The 14,005-nt window shown below is 36.1% G+C and overlaps 1 protein-coding gene across 1 annotated transcript in view; it reads left to right on the forward strand.

Annotated features, from left to right (window-relative positions):
* ITGA2 (integrin subunit alpha 2) overlaps positions 1-14,005 on the forward strand; it is a 105,291-nt gene that overhangs the window by 50,562 nt on the left and 40,724 nt on the right. Inside the window, exons 4-9 of the mRNA XM_082382195.1 lie at positions 1,551-1,642; positions 4,784-4,898; positions 5,060-5,187; positions 7,539-7,687; positions 12,241-12,391; positions 12,687-12,852. Of these exons, the coding sequence (XP_082238321.1) occupies positions 1,551-1,642; positions 4,784-4,898; positions 5,060-5,187; positions 7,539-7,687; positions 12,241-12,391; positions 12,687-12,852 (801 nt within the window). The remainder of the gene's footprint in view (positions 1-1,550; positions 1,643-4,783; positions 4,899-5,059; positions 5,188-7,538; positions 7,688-12,240; positions 12,392-12,686; positions 12,853-14,005) is intronic.

Below are 14,005 nucleotides of genomic sequence, written 5' to 3' on the forward strand. Positions count from 1 at the left end.
CCCAGTTGAAAAATAACAACAAAACCAATCATAGTTTTGTCTTTAAGGAATATAGACAGCTTTTGTTGCCTTTATCTCTGTAGTCATATGGGGCCCAACTGTATTCAAATTTCCAACACAGTTTGATGACCTGATTAAGTAAGATGGATGCATGGGAAACGTGCTGCCTCCTGGGCCATCTACCCCCAGACTGTGGACCAGTTTCCACCGACATGTAGGATTATTTTGCTGGTTACTTATAGAAATCTGAGACTATCCATACTTCTCTCCCTCCTCAAAACAAACCATTAAGTATAGAAACATCAGTACTAGGGCTGATTTTGGGGGTGCTGAGGAACACTCTGTATTTCTGGTCATGTCTAAATGATTTCATTCTACTAAAAAAACATTCACAATTTGGAATTCTTTGTAATTGTTTGGAATTGCTGTTTTAATTATCCACAAAAGTAGACCTCCGTTTCCAGAAGTTAAGTAGTGAAGGAGAATTGGGAAAATAGTTTGATAAGGTAGCAGGGTTAAGAGACAATTTTTCTAATAAAAAAGAGATGATCCTATTTGTAGGGAGAGTGGAAGGAGGCAATAAAAAGGGAGTGACTACTGGTCAAGAATAAAGTTAACTGGATGGAATTAATGCCTCTGGTACCTGGGAAAATGAGTCTTAGGAAGAATGCTCTCTTCTCTGAAACACAAAGGAAAGAGAGAAGTCAGAATTCTAGAAGGACCTTTAGGTAAAGATGAGAGAAGTTGAGATTATCCTTCAAGTGTGATTATCTTCTTTGCAGTAGAGATTGATGGGATCTGGGTTGAGTTTGGAGGCTTGAGAAGAAGGGTAAAGTTTTAAAACAGGTATCCTGGGAAATGGGGGATAAACTATATAATAAAACTTTTGAATACTCACCCCTAATATATATTTTTTTATTATTTTAGAAATTTTATGCATATGTATATATACATATGAGCAGATGACTTAGCATAATTTATGTGTATACACATATACATAAACAGCATAATTTTGTGTATATGTATACCTGTATGTGTATATATATGTATACACCTTGGCAGAGATTAGAGGATATGAGAAAATAATGATATTATTGAGAAGAATTTCAATGTTCAGTAGCTCAAGAATGGATACAGCAGATGATGCCCTATTTGAGTGGGAGAGAGAAGGTTGGAGAGATTTATCTATTATTCTACATGCTAGTGTCATGATTTCCTTTTAAAGTTCATTCACTATTGCTTTGAGCCAGATTCTACCATACGGCATTCTTCGATAACACTTTAAGGATATTTTTTTCTGATCCAGAATAAAGCTTTAGCTGGAGCCACCATGACCTTTGCAGACTCCACCCCCTAGGATCACATTCTGCAGATGTGATCACATATTTAAATGAGCTGCCAGATCACTGAAGGCATCTCATTTGCATACACCTCATAACACGAGCACTAAATTCAATGCTACATGTAAACCTGAGCGTACATTGAAAAAAAAAATGGCTTTAAATAAATGATGATTTAACCACTCTTAAAAATCTTCTCCCCTTTGAAAGCTTCCACGAGCATTTCCAATGTTACTGAGATGAAAACCAACATGAGCCTTGGCTTGACACTGACAAGGAATGTGGGAACAGGAGGATTTCTTGTGAGTGTTTACTTTTCAAATCCTTATTCCTTTCAAGAAAGTATGAAGTCAGTGTCTTCTCACCATCCCTCCTAGCAAACCAAATCTTGAGGTTTAAATGTTTGAGCTTGATTTTGGATAAGACATGCTAGATGGAGAGCCAACATGAAAGGACAATGTGTTGATATGTAGACGTCTTAAGATATTTAGTAAAACCATTGCCGCAGAATGTTCTGGAAAAAGGGATCAGAAGGAACACCGATTCTTTACCCTTAGAAAATGTGCTTTGTATTTGTTGATAACAGCAGAATTCTAGCTCTCATTTCTCCTTCCTGTAGGAACATTCAGGATAGGTACTGCAAATTCAGAAAGTAGGTTTCAAAGCTACAAAGTACTTTTGTTTTTAATCATTTCTGATCATCATTGACCAATCTGATATTATTTAAGGCATGGCTTGATCTCATCTTATTTCATGTCAATGTGTACTCTCATTTAGTTTCTAGAAAGCTGTGAAAAGACCACCACAAATCAGTAAAACAGAATGCCTTATTTAACAAGAGGTCTGGGGACAATTAATTGGTGAATAACTTGCATATCCAAATATACTTCTGAGTGAATTAAAAAGTTAATATAAAAAACCAGAAGAAAATGGAAGTTTTCTGAAAGAGAGAATAATTTCTGGGCTTGGGACTAACAAAAAAATAACATAGAAAATTGTTGAAAAGATGTGACTGTAAAAAAATGAAAACCATCACACACCAAAAAAAAAAAAAAAAAAAAAGAGTTTAAAGGCAAACAAAACCCCAGTCTCATTTGACACTTCTGCCACTCCATGTAGGTGTAACCTAGTTGTATAGCCCTGTTAAAATAGTCATAGAAAGCTTACTTTAACTTTACATTAGTTATGACATGCTACATTGATATGCTAACTTAAAAGCCTGGGTGTATAACCAGATTACTCTAAAAATGTAATCAATTTGGAACAATATCATTCTATTTTTACTGAGAGATATTAGAGAGACCTTGGTACCACTAACTGAATTAAGTGTTGCTTATAATATATGTTAGATCAATGCATAAATGAATATTGCAGTGAATCTTCCTGGTTTATGATCTTCTGAAGTCTTTATCATAAGGTTGCTTTTGTCTTCTTTGTTTTTTTTTTTTCAAGTTGAATTAAGAAAGAAAAACATATTGAGATACAGGGATTACAGAATGTGTTTCAAAGTTTTTAGTCTGTAACTTAAGGTTTTAATCTGTAACTTCAGATTTTTAATCTGTAACTTTACAGATTTTTATATGAAAAATAAAACATTTTGTAAATCTTATTTATAAAATAAAATTGCAAGAGAATTTGAGAGATTAACAGTCAATGTAGCGAGTAGAAAGAAGGAGGGAGGGAGGGAAAGAGGAAAAAAAAAAAAAAGGAAAAAGAAAAAAGCCAAAGTCTTCTTTCCATACCTAAAAGGTCAAAATCTTAAGATACTCTTAAGAATTCTGTGGAAAAGACTGACAATCATCACATTTTTTTTTGTTTGAAACTTCTTAAGTTCCGGGCTTAAAGCAGGAATGTTGTTCTGGCATTAACAATTGGCATATTCTAATTTCAACTCCTTAATGCTGTTTTCCATTGCTTTTAAAACAAAAAAATCTTTTTTAATACTTCATGAGTTAGTATTTTCAAGGGTGATTAAGGTAAACCAACTTGGGGGTGGGGATATAGGAATCAGTAGTTGGTATCTTATTCGGTATACTAACCCAAGGCATCAATAGTGATGTCCCCCTAACTAATTGGCAAAATGAACCAGTTTTATAAGGGAAAAACTATGCCTTGTTCATTGAGCATGAAATATGACCACAGCTGCTTCTCCTTTGAGCTACCAACAATTAAAGTGGGTCAAATAAGTTCCCTCTCATTCTTCCAATCACTTTTTGCAAGTCCACACTTTTCAGTTAAGTTTTAATAATTGGTCCACAGCTTTACATAAGGTTAAACTATGTAGATTTTTTTTAAGATCATCACTAGACTTCTCTTCCCCATTTTTTCTCCTTTCACATCTAACGATTTGAATATTATTGAATCTAATGTTTCCCACGTGATTTAATCATGATTTATTCAGGAGTTCTTGGCATTCAAGGGCTGCTGAAAGGGAGAGCTTTGGGGTCAGGTCAGTGGAGATATTAATAGTTGGAGTATGATGTGCTCAAGAAGACAAACGCCAGCTTTGATAACTGAAGGTTCTAGGGGCCAGAAGTATGGGGTTCTGAAGTCCTCAAAGAAATACTTTGATAACTACAAAGTTAAAAACTGGCAGTTCATGAACCTCCTGTGTGTTTGTGTAGCATGTAGAGTGTTTCAGGTTTTTGTTAACTATAAATTTTCACACAAAATTCTCTCTTTGACTCTCCTTGAGAATTTGGGAGGTCTGGCCACACAGGGCCTGTTTCACACCAGCCCGCGGGCAGGAGCCACAGTGGTCTGCCCTGCACAGAAAGTGTGGGCTCTTCATTCACCACGGTGTCTACCCCTGGCTGGAGCTGTCTTCCAGGCTGCCTGCCTGGCCCATGGGGACATGAGGACTTATGGTTTCCACTGAATAGTATAAATGGAAGGGACAGGAGGAGACCTATGTTCAAGGAATAAGAATGATAATGATGCTGGCTAACAATTATATATCCCTTGCTATTTACCCAGCACTGTTCTAAGTGTTTTATAGCTATAGACTCATTCCATCTTCACAGCAGCCTTAAGTTAGGAGGTCTGATCATCTTCATTTTACAGATGAAGCAGCTGAGACCCAGGTATCTGAGAGACAGAAAATGAACTTTGCACGCATTTTTCTCCTGGGTGTTCTCTGGAAGGACAGCACCCCTGTTGTCGAGCTTGGTGGGTGACCTGATGGGCTCCTCCCTACACTGAAAGTCCCAGTGCCCCCGTCCCCAAGACGCCTGCCACCGGGCACAGCACATCTGCCACCCTCTCCCCCCCTTCTGTGGGCTCCAGTGCACTTTCTCTCAAAGGCACTGTTGACTCGTTAGTTCCAACAGTTGACGATTCCTAGAGTCTTATAAGAGAATAGAAATAGTCCTGAGTTTCACAAATGGCGAGGTGGAGGGTTAACATTTTCCATGTGTTTTGTCACTGTTTTCATTTCTTTTAAGACCTGTGGTCCCCTGTGGGCACAGCAGTGTGGAAGCCAGTTTTACACAACCGGGTTATGCTCTGATGTCAGTCCCAATTTTCAGCTCCTGACCAGCTTTTCACCTGCAGTTCAGAGTAAGTTATGACTGTGCAGAGGGTCTGAGCAATGCCTTACATTAAAGGAGGGGAAAAATTGTATCAACAAGTGCCATCCTTTTTTACTTTGTCTCATTTGTGTATGGATGTGATTTTGCCTTACCTATGGATATATGTTTCTTTCATCGTTTCCTGTGTAGCCTGCCCTTCCCTCATAGATGTTGTGGTTGTATGTGATGAATCAAACAGTATTTATCCCTGGGATGCAGTAAAGAACTTTTTGGAAAAATTTGTGCAAGGCCTGGATATAGGCCCCACAAAGACACAGGTATGGACATCCATTATATATACATTAACCCACGGCTTTCGTTCTGAGAAAATATTATTAGAGATGAGGTCTTTATCTTTGCATTTGTCAAATCCCCATATTAAAGGCATTTAATGGTAATCTTGAAAGTTAATTGAAATTTGTGCTACACTGAGTTATTCTATCTCTGACTTCCCCTAATGCTAGTCTTTAAGCTTGGGTTTCTATTCCTGATTCAGGCATCAGATATGTGTATAGCATCTTAATCCTCTTTAGTTGCTTATTTTTTCCTCCACTAACTCATGAACTAATCAATACATTTAGAAATCCAATATGTATTTTTTTACACACGCTTGGACTAATGATGACTTTCTTTCACTTACTCTTTACTGGTGAAAAAATTATCTTTGAATTTTTATAAGTAAGTTCATAGCATAATTCTACCATTTATTATTTTATAGTCTTTTGTCATATTCTAGTCTAGCCTTCCATTTTTCACGTAGGACAAGTCTTTTCAATACTTTTGTATAACTTTTTATGTTTTAAAGAGTCTTTAATTTGGTTTTCTGTCTTCCTGAGGTAGGCAAGCAAAACTCACGAGCAGAAACGTCATGCTTTTATAACGCTGAATAGCATTTTTAAAGTTTCGGGGTTTTTTTTTCTTTCTTTCTTGTTGGATCTGCTATTTCGTGGGCCATCCTGGTTGTAGCAGCACATTGATCCAATATCAACAGAAATCAATTCACAGAGTTACTAGTTCCTGGGTTGCATCTGATGCTCCAGGGCCCAACAAATGTTGGACCACTTTTCTAAAATGCTTTCCAGTTATCTATATTGAAATTTGCTTTTCTGCTTCCCTATACAGTATTATAAAATATTGTTATATATTTTCCCCATTGACATTGCTTTTCAATGCCAAGAGGACATTAGTGTCTGTCAAAACTTTGGAGGTTTCACTGAGGGCTTTCACCAGAAAATAAAATAAAATTTCTGTTAAATAAGACTAGGTATAGTACTGGTTTCTGGAGAGCATCACTGTTAAGGCCCCTCATAAGAGAAGTTTTCATCTGTATCTGCTTATTTTCTCTGTTTCTGAGTGGGTTTCCCCCATAATGTGACTTATTGTATTTAATAGTCTCTTGTATGGAATTCCTGGCCTTCCTCTTCTATCTTCCAATCCCGATGCATCTTCTTCGTCTCTAGAGGTGGTTTTACTCAGTATCTTCTCATCCGTTCTAAATGTGACCTTTCTATAAGCCCTACTATACCACATTTCTTTAAATCTTCTCTTCCACCTTTATCTCTTGCACATAGAAGTTATGGGGCTGTGTCAGGGGGTCACAATTCTCTTCCTATCACCTTAGATTTTGAAATCCTTAGAGTTATTTTTGATCCTTTCCTCTCTCTCAAATCTTACATCCTATCCTAAAGAGGAGGGTTCAGTAATATATTTTTTGTCATTTTTCCAGTGCCTAGTTAACTGCCTTCCTAGAGAAAGTAGCTGATTGAACTCAGAAATCCAGGCCTTGCCCTTCCCACCTTCCTTACACACTGACCTCTATTTCAGAGACCCTTTTACCACTGATCCCTCATCACCATTCCTATTCTGGAAGCCCCAAATCCTAGGCACAGAGGGTGATCTCAGTGCTGAGAACAAAGACATTAACAGAAGTGTCTGACCTCCTTGATCTGAAGGATTAGGGTATGTGTCCAAACATCTTGGTCAGAAATTGTTCTGCCTCTCGGCCCTCTCGAATAAGACTCTCTCCAATGGCATTTTCCCTGAAGACCAGAAACTTCCTGCCCTAAATGCACATATAGCAGCTTTCTTTCTAACGTCTGTGATTAGAGGAAATCCAGCACAACAAAAACATTCATGTTGACCGCATTGATTAGCACATCACTTTTCCTTGTATTCAACTATAGTTCTTTGTTTATTATATAATTATCCTCACTTGACGAGATGTTCCGTTCCATCCATGACTGCTTATAATTGTTTACATGTTTATATCCATTGGTAACTAGAAAATCTATTTATATCATTTGAATCTTCCTGTTATGAACTTAATTCTCCTATTCATCCATATGGCAGTACTTAAAAATCTACAACTATTACTCTTGAGAACCAAATGGTCCACAAATGGCACATTATCTTGCTTGTCAGTAAGTACGGCTGCACTGCACTGATGGCCTCTGACCAGGAAGTTATTCCACTGGAAGAAAAATAACTATTCTTAAGAAAAAAGTTGGAAATGATTCCCTTAAGCTATCAGCCCATGTCTAAATGTACTTTCAATTTTTATTATATTGGTTCAATAGGAATGATTTATAACTTAATGACAAACCTGTAATAAACTTCTTTTCTCTTGAAGGTGGGGTTAATTCAATATGCCAATTATCCAAGAGTTGTGTTTAACCTGAACACTTTTAAAACCAAAGATGAAATGATTAAAGCAACATCCCAGACATCCCAGTATGGTGGAGACCTCACAAATACATTCAAAGCAATTCAATATGCAAGGTAAGTTATGATGCTAATAGGCCAATATTTTGATAAAATAGAAGTGCTCATAAGTAATAAAAAGGAAAGACAAAGAAAAATAAATATGTGGTAACTACACTTAAATCAGAACTAGTAGAGAAGAAAAGTCTGAACATTCTGTTACTTGAATACTTTGAGAAGGCAGTAGGGAATGAAATTTTTAAATCTCTGATTTCTAGAACTTTTATAAGATATTACATAATTTTTAAAGATTTTACATGAAGTAAGTACGGTGAAATTAAAAGACCTTAGTTTAAGTTGGCAATGGAGCAGTCTGCATTTATTTGTTAATATTTATCAAGGCCACAGACAACTTGAGCTAGTGGAGCACTTCATGCAAATTTAGAAGGGCCATAGAATCCTAAGTGTTAATGACCTAGAAGTCTGAACTGAATTGAAGGGCTCATTCTACTTATAACAGGCTGGGGCAGTGTGAATTTCACAGCTATATAACATTCTCCTAATTCTTTGCTCAGTGTCTCTTATTTTCTCAGCACTGCTGACCTTCATCTTCACTCTGCTTTAATCAGATACCTTTACAAAAAATGCTAAATATTCTCCTAGTGTTAAAAAAGAAATGAGAACTGTAGGTTCACCTTCCCTTAAACCTACTTCCTGCCCTTTTTCATCGAGTTGTGAGTTCCTTCCTTCCACTGCCATAACTCCTTGAAAGAAGTGTCTATACTCCCTTCTCCATATCCTTGAAACATATGGCTCTGCCATCAGGTAAACATGGTCCTGCCTCAAGCCTCATCCTCTTTCGCTTCCCTGAACATTTGACAATAATGAGCACGCACTGCTATTTCTACTCCAGTTGCCATGACACCACACACTTCTAGAAAACCTGCCAACTTTTTGTCAACAAGTTTGCATCTTCACTGGCTCCTTTCCCTATTTTTTCTTCACCAAACAGAGCCCACTCTTTTATACCCCCGTTCTTTTAGGCATTGTATCCATTGTATACACATGAGCCATCAGCCCTGCCTGGGTTACTCCATTGCTTTGTCATTAGCCCTGACCTCTCTCCTACAGTTCACACAGGCATCCAGCTGATGCTGAAAATCCTTATTTGGAGTGTTGGCTCACTAACCAAATTCAGTACATTCTAAACTGGCCTTACTCTTTTCCCTACCCCTCCTCATGACTCTGCCATTTTGATTCATGTGTCCACCTTTTCCCCTAGTCATTCAGACTAAAAACTTGATGGTTTACTTGATTCTTCCTGCTCCTCTTTAGGTCACATATCTGGTCAGTCACCACATCCTGTCCTTTCTTTTTCTGAATTTCCTATTTTATCTGTCCCTTCTTTTTTCAGTATATTCTGTGTTCTAGTTGCTGCTTCTATCAACTGCCCACGCTCCCTATATATCTCGAAAGTAGATGCCCTACAAGAGAAGATATGATTGGTTTGGTTAATCTTTTTTGTCCCTATTAAGATGTCCTTTGGAGCCAAGCCATCTCAGAGGCTGCTGGCCAATTGCCATTATGCAAAGTACCCTTCCTGTTCCAGTAAAGTAGACTTAGGGGAAGACTAAGATGACATAGAAAAATGGCCTCGTAGGAGTTAGAAACAGCAGAGGGCCTGTATTTTTCCCAGGGAATGTGGGTGTGGCATTTTTCCCTGGAAAGAGCCCAGGGGGCCTTGCAAGCTTCCTTCGCAAGGAGAATGGCCACTTTCTGTTAAAATGGGACTCATATGGCTTTCGTGATCTTTTCAAAACTTTGTTTTTCTCCCCAGCATCCCTGTCTCACCACAGTTTCCCAAGCTAACAGGATTCTTTCCATTGTTAGGAGAGTCACCTAACTTCTCACACCTTCTGGAATTTAATTACTTCTATTTCTTTCTCTTTTTCTTCCTCTTCCTCCTCCTCCTCCTCCTTCTTCATCAGTTTCTTTACAACACCAAATAGAATTCCGATACTCTTTTAGTAAATATTGCCATTTTCCATTGATCTTATCTGAGTGCCTACACTTACAATTTACTGTTCCAAGCCCTGCAGGTAATCAAAACTAAATGAGGCATGGTTTCTACCCACAGCAAGCTTATAATCCTACATGAGCTCTACTGTATGTCATAAAGAGTATAATTCACTCAAAAATTATTTGATGTGAGTATGAGAATTCAACTTTGGCTGAGAAATATGAAATATTTTTCCACATTTCTATATTCTGCTATATAGAATACAAAAAAAGCTTTAGGAAATAAAATGATAGTCTCAGTTTTACATATGTTGAATTTAAAGAGCTCCTTACACTTTCAGGTGAAAATATTCAATGCATTGAATACACAAACTTGAAGACAGGAGAGATGAATGGAAGCAAATATAGACTTTAAATTGTCATCATGTAGGTGGTGGTGGTGAACCTATATGATGACACCAGAAAGCATGTGCAACAAGAGAATCCAACAGACAGAAAAAAAAGTTGTTGGACAACTTGTTAACCATCTAGAAACAAAATAAAGCTGAATCCCTGCCTCACTCCTTGAATCAAAATAAATTTCAGCTGGACCACCAATTTAAATCTAAGAAAATGAAACCATTAAAAGACTATGAGAAAACTTGGGTGATGAAAGAGAAAAGTCTTAGAGATAAGACCTTTTAAAATACCATGTCAAATATAAAAGACACACACGCAAAAGTTAATGGATTTGATTATATCAAAATATAAAATTTCTGTACAGAATTAATATCACTAAAATTCAAAAAGTGATTAATGAACTGACAATTATTTACAATATATATGACAAAGGATAATTTTCTTTATTAACAGAAGTCTTACTTGTCAGGAAAGTGATGAAAAACAAAGAAAAATGGGCAAAGATAAAGAAAAATCAAGAGTTCACAAAGGAAGAAGTATAAATGGCTAATAAACGTATTAAAAATACTCATCATCCTTCATAGTGAAAAAGTACATATTAAAATAACAATTATATATTATTTCTCACTTATAAGAGCATCCCAGATTAAAAAGTTAATAATGCTCATTGTTATGGAAAGGAGGTGGAGAAAATTGCATTCTTGTACACTGATGGCAGTATAAATTGGTGGAATTTTTAAAAATAAATTTATTTATTTATTTGTTTGTTTTTTACTTTTGGCTGCGTTGGGTCTTCATTGCTGTGTGGGGGCTTTCTCAAGTTGCAGAGAGCAGGGGCTACCCTTTGTTGCGGTGCGCAGGCTTCTCATTGTTGTGGCTTCTCTTGTTGCAGAGCATGGGCTCTAGGCACATGGGCTTCAGTAGTTGTGGCATATGGGCTCAGTAGTTGTGGCTCACAGGCTCTAGAGCGCAGGCTTAGTAGTTGTGGCACATGGGCTTAGTTGCTCTGCGGCATGTGGGATCTTCCCAGACCAGGGCTCCAACCCGTGTCCCCTGCATTGGCAGGCGGATTCTTAACCACCGCACAGCCAGGGAAGCCCTAAATTGGTGGAATTTTTGAAGAGCAATTTAGTATTTTATTTATCAAAATTTGAAATGTGTAAATACTTTGTCTAAATAATTTCTCTGCTAAGATTTTACCTACTGACACATTCAAAAAAGTATGCCAAGATAGATACATAAGGACATTGATTATAGCATTATTTGTAAAACTCAAAACAGCCTAAGTGCATAATAATGGGAATTGGTTAAATAAACTATGGTTCCTCAAAATAATGAAATATTATGTAGCCATTAAAAAAGGAGAAGTCTAAACTAATGGTTACAAGTGGTGGGGGAGGGGCAACATAAGGGTGGAGGACTGGGAGGCACAAACTACTGGGTGTAAGATGGGCTCAAGGATGCACAACGTGGGGAATAGAGCCAATATTTTGTAATAACTGTAAATGGAAATTAACCTTTAAAAATTGTATAGAAATAAAATCAGAAAATCAAAATCAAACACAAAAAGGAGAGTTCTATATGTGCTGATATGGAAAGGTCTCTATCAAAATGAAAAACAACGCATAGAATATGTTCCCATTTTTATAGAAGTCTAAGGAGTAACTTTTGCATATATTTCTCTAGATGAAACATTTTCTAGAAGGAAACATAAACTGATAATAGTGATTACCTTTGGAATAGTGGCTTGGTGTGAAATTTTTGTTTTACACCTTTCCAAATGCTTTGGATTTCTTTTACCATGTATATTTATTACTTTTTAAAAAACAATTTACTGTTGAAAAAAATAAATGCAGATACAATGAGTAATATTTATGACAGGAATGAATATCTTTACCCTGTTGATTAGTTTTAATGAGTTTAATCTTATTAGCAGAAGGTAATTCTAAGGATTCCTGATGTAAATACACACACACCCACACACCATGGAAACCATGGAAGTTATTTTTAATGCCAAGCAAGATTTATATTTTTATATGTTTCTCTACAAGCTACGAATAGAATGTAGTTCAGAAGTCACCAGCACTGATAGAGAAATTCTAAATCACAATAGGTTATGCTCAAAGAAGTCAGTTTCATATTTGTATTTCTAACCAGAGGTCCACGTGTTTAGTTTATTTTTTGATAGTGAGTTTTTATTTTATCTGCCACAGAGATTCTGCTTATTCAGCAGCTGCTGGTGGACGACCAGGTGCTACCAAAGTCATGGTGGTTGTAACTGATGGTGAATCCCATGATGGTTCAATGTTGAAAGCCGTAATTGATCAATGTAACAATGACAATATACTGAGGTTTGGCATAGCAGTAAGTGGCTTTTCTTTTTACTTGTCTTTCAGTTGATGGGTAAATATTCCTTTATAACATCACTTCTGAAGACTGCACTTTCTTATTGGCCATTCATAGCTTAATATAAAAGTATATTTTTACTCTACCTCTGCTTCTTGCTGATTTGCAGTCCTGTCAACGAAGAGGATATGGAAGTGTTACTTGATTTACTTCTCCAGAGGGCCTATTGTGTTCAGAAATAGCCTAGAAAACACTAATAGGAAAATTGAAGTACAACACTAATGGCCTTCTCCCCTCTTCCTCTATTTTCAAGGTTCTTGGGTACTTAAACAGAAATGCCCTTGATACTAAAAATTTAATAAAAGAAATTAAAGCAATTGCCAGTATTCCAACAGAAAGATACTTTTTCAATGTTTCTGATGAAGCAGCTCTACTAGAAAAGGCTGGGACATTAGGAGAACAAATTTTCAGCATTGAAGGTAAAAGAACTCCTTCTTTCCAGAATTTTCTTTCAAATTTTTTTCAAGAAAACAAACTTATGTTTAACAGGTTGTAAGGGGGGGGAGGGATAAACTGGGAGATTGGGATTGACATATACACACTACTGTATATAAAATAGATAACTAATAAGGACTTACCGTATAGCACAGGGAACTCTACTTAATACTCTGTAATGGCCTATATGGGAAAAGAATCTAAAAAAGAGTGGATATATGTATTTGTATAACTGACTCACTTTGCTTTATACCTGAAACTAACACAACATTGTAAATCAACTATACTCCAATAAAAATTAAAAATAAAATAAAATGTTCTTCAAAAACCTTAAAAAAAAAGAATTCTTTATTACCACATACTTGTTCTATTAATGTTAACTTATATACCTTATGTAAAGAGAACTCCTAAATAGCATCAGTAAGAAAAATGGACAAAGAATGATGAAAAAGTAGTTTATAAAAGATAAAATACAAATGGCCAATAAACATAAGAAAATATTCCCAATTTTAATAATTATTTTAAAATATAAATGAAATCAATGTTACTTTGTGTCTAAAAGATAACAAAGATTAGTAATGTTTAATCTTGGAGAGATTATGGGGAAGCAAAAAAGCTCATACACTATAAGATTATAAACTGTATAACTTTTTGGGGTGGCAACTTAGTAATATCTATTATAATCATAAATAGTTTAACCTTTCCATACTGTAAACAGTTTTTGTAATCATAAAAAATTTTACCTTTTTACACTGTTACATAATTTCTGAAATTCTTGAATTTGTTTGCAACAAACACGTATACTTTTAAAATTAGAAAAATACAGTGAAGATTTTTAATAGTTCAGATTTTGAGGAAACATTTTACTTACCAGATCTACAATAATTTACTTCTATGGCCTTGGAAGGTCTAGTCTCTATAGAAATATCATGTGTTCAAGAGCTCATTATAAGGAGGACTAGAACACAATTCCCAGTTGGTAAAAAGTCCCACATGACCCAAATCCTGGTTCCTTATGGTTAGCCCAAATAACTCTCATATTTTATTGAGCACCTACTATGATCAAGTACTGCTTCAGAAGCTGGATCCAAGGGGATTGTGTAAATTAAGTATTAATCCCCATAGTCAGATCTTTAT

Source organism: Balaenoptera borealis (genome assembly GCF_965194805.1).
Source record: "Balaenoptera borealis genome assembly, chromosome: 2".
NCBI classification, from domain to species: Eukaryota; Metazoa; Chordata; class Mammalia; order Artiodactyla; family Balaenopteridae; genus Balaenoptera; species Balaenoptera borealis.